General features: G+C 41.7%; 1 protein-coding gene across 2 annotated transcripts in view; it reads right to left on the minus strand.

Moving 5' to 3' along the window:
- Positions 1 to 12,107, minus strand: part of LOC126161848 (MFS-type transporter SLC18B1-like) — a 108,305-nt gene that overhangs the window by 24,262 nt on the left and 71,936 nt on the right. For both annotated transcript variants that reach the window (XM_049917954.1, XM_049917953.1), the window contains exon 2: positions 5,953 to 6,092. In XM_049917954.1, the coding sequence (XP_049773911.1) occupies positions 5,953 to 6,069 (117 nt within the window). In that variant the 5' untranslated portion in view covers positions 6,070 to 6,092. The remainder of the gene's footprint in view (positions 1 to 5,952; positions 6,093 to 12,107) is intronic.

Raw genomic sequence — 12,107 nt, forward strand, 5'->3', positions numbered from 1 at the left:
ACTACACTGTGGCCTAGGGTTGAGTGCACCACCCTGCAGCACAACATGCAGCTGAACATAACCTACATGATTTCTGCAGCTGCTTCACAACTTGGGCCATCTGGATCCTCCCCTCCACCACCAGTTTTTCCTGAACTGTGCAGATGGGAGTCATTCTTAGGACACACTCTCCACTTCCCAAATTATACTGTCATCAACCTATGATAACCCACTGTCCCCATGCCCTCCAACAGTTTCCACTACCTCTGTCCTATCACTTCCTTCAAACTACTAACTGATCTTTGTCCCTTCTCTGGTCCTTTCCTTTCCCACTCCCCGTTTTCCCTCTTCCCTCTCCCACAGCCTTTGACACTGCACCTGGAAACCTTGTCCTGCTGCCATCTCATCACTGTATGCTCTGCCAGACAGCTTTCTGCTCTCCCCCACCAATACCATGCTATCTCTCTACATCTACATGGTTACTCTGCAATTCACACTTAAGTGCCTGGCAGAGGGTTCATCGAACCATTTTCATACTACCACTCTACCATTCCAATCTCGAATGGTGTGTAGGAGAAGGAACACCTAAATCTTTTCATTCAAGCTCTGATTTCTTATTTTATTATGATGATCATTTCTCTCTACCCTCTCCCCCCCTTCCTGTACTGCCCCTCTATGAATTGGTGCTTTTATTCAGTGTTAGAGTTTTATTCTGGCTGCAGGAGTCAGAGTGGTCATGTGTGCAGGTTTTCTGAAGAAAGCTTTACCCACAAGCTCTCTCAAACAGTCTTTTCATGGTGCTTGTCCTCAAGTCAGAGGGTCATCCTTACAGGAGTCACAATTTATACCATTTGTAACATCTTAGATATTCCATCCTGGACTTTCCACTGGTTGACTTTCATATGCTTTAAGTATTGATCAATACCACCAGTCTGACAATGTGGTTCTTATATTTTGCCTGGCCAAGAGTTTTTTTTGACAATATTGAACTAGTGACATTTGTCACATTAAAGCCATCTACCAGGTACTGTAGTCAACAACAGTAAATTGAAACCCTTATAACCTCTATTGTTAAAAAATGTAGTGGAATTTTCCCTGAATTGTATGACAGTTGACAGCAGCATGTGCTTGGTTGGATGGATGAGTGATGAAAGGGATCAAATTACTTCCTCTTTCCTTGAAGAAACAGGTCACATGAATGTCAATCAGAGAGCTTACTGTGCAGAATCCAAGAGAAGAAAACCTCAAGGTCTACGAAATGTCAACAAAGCTGAGATAAGAGACAAGAAGAAGGAAGGGAGACACAGGAAGAAAGCCGGGCAAGGTGCTCCATCTAGGGAGGAGCTGGAAGCCACAAAATCAGATTGCAATGAGGGGGCATGCATCCCCCATCCCCCAGCCCCCTCCACCTACCAGTGGTACACTACTCAGAAATTGGGTAGGAAAGACTAACAACAAGGACAGGACAAAAAAGCACAAACATGCCAAAGATAAAAAAAGTAACAGATCACACGGAAGGGTAGAAGAAGAGTAAAAGAGCAGATAGAGTGAAGACCAGGCTGGACCAGACAGCTGCAGCTCAGTCTGGACACTGGCGGTAACAGTGTGTTCTGCCACCCCTCAGTGAGCCAATAAGGTGAAGTGGCCCTCCCTTAATGAGAGTGGCAAAAGCCCTCCTCCTTCCCCTTTCATGAATAAAACATAAAACCAAGTAGCCACTGAGGTATGAACCCAGAACATACTGTTTGACAGGAAGTTCTGAATATTAAAAAAATTTGGAGTGGACCCTGGAGGCCGCACTCACATAAGATAGCAAGGATGTGGTGTCTTAAGTCTTTTATAGGTCAAAGAAGTTGGCTATAATGTGTTTACCCCGGGCAAAAGCTGTTTAGATGGCAGATTACCAGTAAACCAGATGATCAGTAGTGGAACAGGCTTGGTGAAAACCACCCTGGGAAGGAGCCAGAAGACCCCGAGACTCAAGGAGCCAACAACCACTAGCTCACCATGCGTTTAAGCAACTTACAGAGAAGATTGGCGAGACTTACTGGGTGATGACTGTCCATCACTAGAGGCTGCTCACCTAGTTTCAGCACTGGGACACTGATTCTTTCTCCTGATTGCAATGGGAACTTGCTCCAAATGCTTTTAGGGATGGAAAGGATATGATACTGAGAGTCCACTGGTAGACACCTGATCATTTGGTTGTGGATGCGGTCTGGCCCAAGGGCTATATCAGGGCAGTGGGCTAGGACGCAAATTCCCACTCGCTGAATGGAGCATTAGACAACTCCAGTTGGTGTGCAGTATAAGATAATTGCTTTCACTACATCAGTTTTTTTTAACACAAAATGCAGGTTGATAATTTTCAGACACTGAGGCTTGAGCATTATACAGAGCAGAATGTTTGGCAACTGCATCTGGATTAGTGTAGACAGTGCTATTAGAGGTAATACCAGGTGCACGTGTTAGTATGTGGTACCCATACCCATAGAGATGTCTGATCACAGCCCAAACCTATGAAGGAGAGGAACATGGTCCAATGGTTGAAATGTACCATTCATAGCATTCTCATTTCTGTTTTATTAGGTGGCAGACCTGGGAACAGAGCTGCTGAAAGGCAATGTGTTATTCCATTGATGGGTGCTGTTTCCGACATTGGAGAGCCCACCTACTATCTCTAATGGCCTCTGCAATTTCTGAAGATGACCAAGTTGCTGTCTTCCATTGGGACGGGACCCAGGAAAATGGATCACCAAATCAGTTGCCAAAAGAATAGCTGTAGTTTCATGCTAGACTGCCTCACTGATACCTCAATATGGCATGGAGCCAAGGGCAACAGCAGAGGTGAAAGTGCCCCAGTCAACACTGTTCAGAGCCCAACTGCACAGATGTCCGAGGGAGTGCTGCTGAGGGAGGGATAGGAAGAATGGGAAATCATCTTTGCCACACAGGTCATTGTTGATCCTCCAGTGGATGGATGGGAGAAGCCAAGGGATGCAAATGGAAAGATCAATGGCTGAGAAAATTCTGTGCACCACACTGGAGAGTGTGGGAGTACCAGTACTCAAGAGTAATGCCAGTACATTAAGTTTTTACTGTGGCCAGTGATTGTGGTTCCACACCACCAAAGGTTATGTGCACCAAAATCATCCAAGATTAGGAAAGGTGGGGAAGCTGAGAAACCAATGCAAACAACATGTTCTGAGACACTTCACCGTTGGGAATGAAGTAAACATTGCAGGGGGGTAATATCCTGAAATGCCCTTACTCATACAGCCACAGCCTCCAAAGGTGTGTGAAGAGGCAGAAGTCAGTTTGGTGCATCCAGAAAATATTTGCAAACTCTGCCTGACACTGTCATAGGTAGCATGATTCTTATAATAACCCCTGCACCTGGTAAGGGCTGGAGCTGGCATTTCTGGAAACCAAGTCTCCTGAAGGGTAGTGAAGGGGGGCAGGGGAAGTGTTTAAAACATGTTGTAGCTAAGCCAACTGATGGAAAAAACTGGTACAATTTTACTGAAGAATAATGTTGACACTGTGAGGCCATGAACAGACCAAGGAGGCATATTATTCGCTAGGGTTACCTGCTGCCACGGGTTGAGAGATTATGGCATCAATAGAAGTATGTTCCAGGTTCTGTTGTGTGGTGTGAACCAGGGCCTCAGGGGCCACTGGAATCTCAAAACGCAGGAGTGGAACAGGTGAGATCTGATGGCATGGAGGCCACCAAAATGTCCTCCGAGGACTTTTCCTTGTCTTTCCTCTCCTCAGAGTATTTTGAGTATGATAAGGTCTTCTCTGTATCAGTTTCAGGTAAGGACAATGATTACAAAGCCATGCAACTAACAACCTGTGGTTCCTTCAGCCACTCACTGGAGTCCTGTTGCAGACTGGCAGAAATCTTGGAAGGAAGTGCCCCAAGGGATCCCTGCCGCACAAGAGATGACAGAGTAAGTTTATTCATATCTCGCTGGGAATGGGGACAAATGTCCCTGGTGGGTGGGAAGCCATCAATCCCAAAGCAGATGTGGGGGAAGCATCAAGAGGGGAGCTCTAAACCATCAGGGGGCAGGCAGGGTAGAGCGGTCCCAAGAGCCCACTTAGTTGGTGTAAGGGTTTGAAGTACTCTCACCAAAGGGGGCAATAAACTGTAGCATATGACACTGTTACACTTGCTGGGTGCAGCTGCTTGCAGTACTTCTTGGCCTCTTGGTAACCGATTTGGTCCAGAGACTTATTCTTTTATTTTCTTCTCCCTCTGGAAAACAGCACAATCTGGTGAGCAGGAAAAATGGTGCTTTTCAGTTTACACAGATGGGGGGAGGGGCACAGGGAGTGCTTGCATGCAGAACTCTTCCACTATATATAGATGGGGCTATCATTGCAACAACTTCAAGCACTTTAAGCACTGCATGAGGAGGAGGGGACACACACAGTTTCACATCGCATCAGAATACCATTGCTGACCTTTTCAAGCAATCAATCACGCGCAAAGACAAAGGCACTGGTAGTGAGTATTTTCCATTGGCTCCCTATGTACATGACTGACAAAGTGTACACTGTGTCGCTCCAAGTGTGTGTGTGTGTGTGTGTGTGTGTGTGTGTGTGTGTGTGTGTGTGTGTGTGTGTGTGTAGCTCATCAGACTGTCAGAGCAGGTCTCTGTGGAAAATGATTGCGAAGTCACCAGTATATCACCCAGCTTGTTACAAGCAAGTAGTACCTGTGACTTGGCAGGGGAAGGCATTTTGATTAAAACAGTCCCACTGTTCAATTTTGAGATTTCCCCAAACTTGTCCTCTATAGTTTTTACAAAGACTAAAGGCTTTGTGGTCAAGAAGGTACCCTCATCTGTGCTTGTGCATACTAAATATTGGTGGGGTATTTCTGCTTATTGCTTAGCCCTACTTGTCGCTTAGCCCTACATTCCTCCCGTGGCATATCCAGGGAAGCAAACATTTTAGGGATGTATCTATCTGCATTGAAAGAGGACTATCCTTTCAGAGATACAGCTGGGGCCATATGGCCACCAGTAGGATGTAACTTCATCAGCTTTATTAGCTGCCCATCCCCCATGGTGTCACCTAGCCAGTAATCCATAGCTCAGAGTCCCCATGCCCCAGTCAGTGGGCATTTACTCTGTGGCATATATGGGGAGTTTTCAACTAGAGCACCACCTGTGTTGTCAGGGGGCTACCTACCACCATGCAGGTACTTTATGTCCCCTCCCCACAAAAGGGTGGCAACCATACTGGGTTTAGGGTCTGTTACCTTATTAAAGGGAAGGGTGCAAAGATGGAGTGCACACCCCAGTGAGCAGCCTTCCCTGCACAATCCACACTTCTGGAGAGTTCTGAAAACTGGTGGCAAGTCAAATCCAACAATGAGAATGGTGTGTTCATTTAATGAAGAGTTGGAGATAATGCCCAGAGTGAAAAGTAGTCCCAATTATAAACCACGTTAAAGCAAGGTATGCACCAAGAAAATCATATGATGGGGAGGCAGAGGAAGGTGGGGGGGGGGAGGAATAGTGGATGTATGAGCTTGCAGCACAGAAAGGAAGTAATGCTGCAAAGGCTGGGGTTCTGTGGTAACAATGCACATATTTGCAAAAAAGGTTGAGCCCCCTGCTGGGAGCAACTCATGAAAGTAATGGTATGCATACATTATGACAGCATTTCCCATGCACAAGGCACTCTTTATCTACCTGTTGCCAAAGCTGATGCATTATGTTTAAAGTTGATGGCTAGTACAAGCCCTGACAATATTCTTGTCAAATGATATTAACTATGCAATTTTTCATTGTGACAGGCACATACCAACCACAGCTATCTCTTAACTGTTAACAACTTTATATCTGAGCTTGTTCTTACTCGTTTTCATGAAAAACTTGCTCAATAGCTATCTTTGTTAGATATTCTTATGTTAACACATTTTCTTGCAGAGAAAAGAGTACACTAATTACTTACTTCAAGAGGATAGAAAGGTGCCTGCAGAGACACACAGATGGCACTAGTAAAGTGGACACACCCTATTGAAATCAGGGTGTACCACTGCCTCCTTGTGAAGCTCTCCCCCTGGGGCATGGTGATGTGTTATAGTTTTTCAGCTGAAATGAGAAGTATTTGCATTAGTGTTCATTTATGGTAGAACAGTTATTAATTAAATGCAAGTGCAGACTGGTGCAGAAACATTAACAAAATACACCAATGTAAACAGTCCAGTAACAAGAGCCTTAAAAATGCCTTCAAGTTTGCTGCCAGCTACAGTGATGACTAATAACTTGGAACATTGACTGAAAGACATTTCTATATTATTTGATACTGCCTGTCAGGCATATTACCCCAGTTCAGCACTAACTGCTATCGGAGCTGGCAAGGATGACTTCACAGATTACATATCCATGTAATGCTTACATACTAAACACCGAGTTCTTGTGTTAAAATGTAAAACACAAACAGTGACAATTTTAAATTATTTACAGAAGTATGTTTTGTGAGTTGTGTAATAAATGCAGAATTTTTATACAATAATCGTGGTGAGAAACTATTCATAATTTATAGATTCTTTTTGAGCCAGCAATTTTCTGACCAATTTGAAATGGACAGCCATGAATTCCTTTCCTATGCCAGCCTTTATGTTCCTGAGTGACAGCTGCAAAAATACCTCCTCAGTGATTTGCTGAACGTATTCAAATCATCTTCGTCCAGTCTCCACTAATACCAAGGAGCTTATTCACTGAGGTCTTAAAGACGTCCCATCATCCTCTCCCTTTTTCTTGCCAGTGTTTTCCATATACTCCATTTCTCACCAATACCATAAAGAACCAGCTCTTAAGCCCTATGTTTGATACAAGTAGACTTTCATGCCCCTTTTGCCAGTACTAAGTCTGCTAATTGTGTCAACCTTGCTCTGTCCATGAAGAGTTATCTTGCTGCCTAGTTGGCAGAATTCCTTAACTTCATCTACTGCATGATCCCAGTGTTGATGTTAAGCTACTTGCTGCTCACTTCTGTTACTTCTCATTACTTTCATCTTTCTTTGATTTATTCACAGTCCATAATCAAAGTTCATTAGAGTGTTCATTTCATTACACAGATCCTGTAATTTTTCCTTCACTTTCACTTAAGATAGCAATGTCATCAGGAAATCTTAAAGACATCCATTCACTTTGAATTTTAATCATATTCTCAGCTTCCTTCTATTTCCATCATTGCTTCTGCCATATATAGATTGAAAAGTAGAAGAAGACTACATCCATGTCAAACTTGTTTTGATCAGAGCGCTTTGTTCTTGGTCTTCCAGTCTAATTGTTCTCTCACAGTTCTTGAACAAGTTATATTTTACCTGTCTTTCACCATAGTTTACCCATATTTTTCCTGAATTTCAGATGCCTTGCACCATTTTACATTGTTGAACACTTTTTTTAGGTCAATAAATCATATGAAAATGTGTCAACTTTTCTTCAGGCTTGCTTACATTAACTGCAATATCAGAACTGCCTCTCTGGTGCTTAATTGGTATAGTGTCAGATTCCTCCCTTCATATTTTAGTGGATATGCTCAAATTTTTCAAGTAACTTTCTAATGCTACTTAGCTGATTAATGATCATGTAGTTGCCAATAGCAACAATTTGTAAATATGATACTTGAGTTCCTATGGTTACAAAGGATTACAAAAGTCTGGTGTACAGCAGATCATGATTACCATTTCTGGTGTTATGTGGATTCACATCACCTCTTATGGAACATATTTAGGTTTTCTGGTGTTTATTACATCTAAACATAAGCCGACTTCAGCTGGTTCCTGTAACCAGAACTATTAACATGCATATGTATCACCAGTATTTGAAAATGTTTTCTTTGTAATAGCTTTCTACAACAAGTTTATGTATAAAAAAGTGAAATATGAGGAAATAAGAGCATTCTGGTGACTGCTTCCTGATACACAATTAACTTTTGTGCAAAATGCTACTACAGAGCTACTTTGTTTCTCTAGTTGCAAGAGACTTTTGTAACACTTAGTCCCAGAAGTTACATCATTTTCACATTGCTAGACAATATTAAAGAAAATTTATTTAGTTGCTATTTGCAATACATTTTCACACCACATATTACTTCTTGACGAAATAGCATGCAGAATGAATTTCAGAATGACCTGTGTTGGAATTTAGGGTTGGTTGCCAAGAGCTACTGACTAATTTTTATCCAAACAGGCTCATTTTCCTAAACTAGGCAATAACATTATAAAAGTTCTGAGCTCTGAGGATGGTGAAGATCTACAGAAAATAATGTCAGTAGAAAAGCCAATGGTCCTGAAATGATATTGAAAGACACGATCACAATGATCAAAAATTCAGGTTTTCATTTCTAATCCTAATCCATGGCAACTCCTGTTTCTGGGGAGCAGGCCATGGTATAAGATATATTGTGCATCTAAATTTGGTCTCCTACTGAGAGACATCTTCAGGGGTTATGGAGATAGCTGCAGCTAGTTTATTCTCCAATGTAAACAGGCTCTTAACTGTCTTAAGTTATGACAGATGTTCACTAGGAAGCTGAGCATGTCTGCACCTTAGAATGAAGTAATTACATTCCTGTAACCTCTGGGAATGTCACCTGAAATAAGAGACAAAATGTTGGGCACAAAAATATGCATTACACCATGACCTAATCCCCAGAAAATCTGTAACCAAAGCTGCACTTATTTTTTCAGATCATTTCAAGACAACTACATGGTAAAGCAGGGTCAAGTTTACACTGTGATTCCACTTGTCAACTTCAACTCTGATTTAATTGCACTGTGATGCTCTGTACATTATCATGGAGGTGTGGTATTTGAAATGGACTGTTTTGTATAGGTGGTGGATGTTTTTGTCTAATTTGATTTGTAGTAACACTTCAGATGTATAGGATCAGTCTGATGTGTTTGTGTAGGGAGTGAGTTTAGCCTTGGAGTTGTGTTTGAATATTTCAACTGACTGCAGTGTAGTTCAGTTTGGGAGTCTGATGGTGGTTTTTCAGTGAGTATTTTTAATTGTGTTCATTATAGGCTATTTATTTGGTTTCTGTTGTTGAGCTGTGAGTTTTCATTTGCAGTTTGTAATTTTTTAGACAAACGTCTCAAAAATGAGATCGACAGGAAGTGCAAACTTGCTAAGCAGGGATGGCTAAGAGGACAAATGTAAGGATGTAGAGGCTTATCTCACTAGGGGTAAGATAGATACTGCCTACAGGAAAATTAAAGAGACCTTTGGAGATAAGAGAACCACTTGTATGAACATCAAGAGCTCAGATGGAAACCCAGTTCTAAGCAAAGAAGGGAAAGCAGAAAGGTGGAAGGAGTATATAGAGGGTCTATACAAGGACCATGTACTTGAGGACAATATTATGGAAATGGAAGAGGATGTAGATGTAGATGAAATGGGAGATACGATACTGCGTGAAGAGTTTGACAGAGCACTGAAAGACCTGAGTCGAAACAAGGCCCCCGGAGTAGACAACATTCCATTGGAACTACTGACGGCCTTGGGAGAGCCAGTCCTGACAAAACTCTACAATCTGGTGAGCAAGATGTATGAAACAGGCGAAATACCCTCAGACTTCAAGAAGTTAATAATTCAAATCCCAAAGAAAGCAGGTGTTGACAGATGTGAAAATTACTGAACTATCAGTTTAATAAGTCACAGCTGCAAAATACTAACACAAATTCTTTACAGACGAATGGAAAAACTAGTAGAAGCCGACCTCGGGGAAGATCAGTTTGGATTCCGTAGAAATACTGGAACACGTGAGGCAATACTGACCTTACGACTTATCTTAGAAGAAAGATTAAGGAAAGGCAAACCTACATTTCTAGCATTTGTAGATTAGAGAAAGCTTTTGACAATGTTGACTGGAATACTCTCTTTCAAATTCTAAAGATGGCAGGGGTGAAATACAGGGAGCGAAAGGCTATTTACAATTTGTACAGAAACCAGATGGCAGTTATAAGAGTCGAGGGACATGAATGGGAAGCAGTGGTTGGGAAGGGAGTGAGACAGGGTTGTAGCCTCTCCCCGATGTTATTCAATCTGTATATCGAGCAAGCAGTAAAGGAAACAAAAGAAAAATTCGGAGTAGGTATTAAAATCCATGGAGAAGAAATAAAAACTTTGAGGTTCGCCGATGATATTGTAATTCTGTCAGAGACAGCAAAGGACCTGGAAGTGCAGTTGAACGGAATGGACGGTGTCTTGAAAGGAGGATATAAGATGAACATCAACAAAAGCAAAACGAGGATAATGGAATGTAGTCGAATTAAGTCGGGTGATGCTGAGGGAATTAGATTAGAAAATGAGACACTTAAAGTAGTAAAGGAGTTTTGCTATTTGGGGAGCAAAATAACTGATGATGGTCGAAGTAGGGAGGATATAAAATGTAGACTGGCAATGGCAAGGAAAGAGTTTCTGAAGAAGAGAAATTTGTTAACATCGAGTATAGATTCAAGTCATTTCTGAAAGTATTTGTATGTAGTGTAGCCATGTATGGAAGTGAAACATGGACGGTAAATAGTTTGGAAAAGAAGAAAATAGAAGCTTTCGAAATGTGGTACTACAGAAGAATGCTGAAGATTAGATGGGTAGATCACATAACTAACGAGGAAGTATTGAATAGGATTGGGGAGAAGAGAAGTTTGTGGCACAACTTGACCAGAAGAAGGGATCGGTTAGTGGGACATGTTCTGAGGCATCAAGGGTTCACCAATTTAGTATTGGAGGGCAGCGTGGAGGGTAAAAATCGTAGGGGGAGACCAAGAGATGAATAAACTAAGCAGATTCAGAAGGATGTAGGTTGCAGTAGGTACTGGGAGATGAAGCTTGCACAGGATAGAGTAGCATGGAGAGCTGCATCAAACCAGTCTCAGGACTGAAGACCACAACACATTGAGCAAATTCTTCCAAGAAATGCAACATTCGCCGTTTGGGCGGTATTTTTGTTGATCAATGTGGAATCGGTAACTAGAAATAACCTCTTACATACGTTGCTTCTAGTTACCTATTCCAGCTGTTCGACCGTTCATTATTTACATCGTTTTCGCAGTACGTGTGCAAAATATAATATATGCACTCGTAATTGCTCTCTTATTCTTATCTATTTCAGTCATCTTCAACTCGTTTAACTGAAATTAGCGCGTTAAATGTATTATCTTATGGTGTGCTACATCCGTTTGTTTACGAGTATGATCCGTGCCATTCATTCATAGATAGTCCACTGCAATATCTTTGCCTTTTCGGTCGACACAGAAATCCAGTTGTACTGTTATGCATTGATTTTAATTTGATGTTATTTGTAATGATATTACCCCTCAGTTGCTGAGTGAAATACTGAAATATTGCAACGCGAAGTCCTACCAGCCTCCAATCAACGACTCGTGCTAACATTCAACTGCTGTAAATAGGTATTTAGGCTATTTAGTAGTGCGAACATATTTTTACAGTAATGCTAACGAATCAATCTTTTTACCTCTTCTTTCTTGTTACAAATTTATCTAATTATGAACTATCACAACAGTACCAGGCCAATAAACGGTAGCACAACAAATTCGGCCGCAAGTTAGAACTGAACTGATTATCAAAACTACTGAGCTTAAGCGCGGCTAACATTGGATCTTGGCTGAAACAGTGATGGGCGATGGCCGATAGTGCTATGGATTATAGATTTAAACTTGCTGTCCATCGATAGCTTGTATCCCTTTATCGTATGACTGAAAATCCAAATACATTTTAATTTCAAACTAGGTTGATAGCCCCCGTCCCCTTTGGCTATGTGCTCGGACGACCGTAACGTTACTAAATATACTCGCAAAATATTTCACTCCAACAATAAAGTGGAAATAACGGGACAACCGTGGAAAGTAGGGGGTTTAGCAAGGGCAAGCTAAATATGTGACAATAAGAATGTCACCATTCCAAAAACAAACAAAACCGAGAAGTAACAAAATCCTTGAGAAAAAGAAGAACAAAAAAATACAAAAACACACATTCGGAATCTAATAGGGCCTATTTAATTCACACACCCAATCACACACTGCCACCCCTAAAAAACAATAACCTGTGTCACAATTCTCAGTCTCTATAGCTCGT

The sequence above is a fragment of the Schistocerca cancellata genome, chromosome 2 (genome assembly GCF_023864275.1).
Source record: "Schistocerca cancellata isolate TAMUIC-IGC-003103 chromosome 2, iqSchCanc2.1, whole genome shotgun sequence".
Lineage (NCBI taxonomy): Eukaryota > Metazoa > Arthropoda > Insecta > Orthoptera > Acrididae > Schistocerca > Schistocerca cancellata.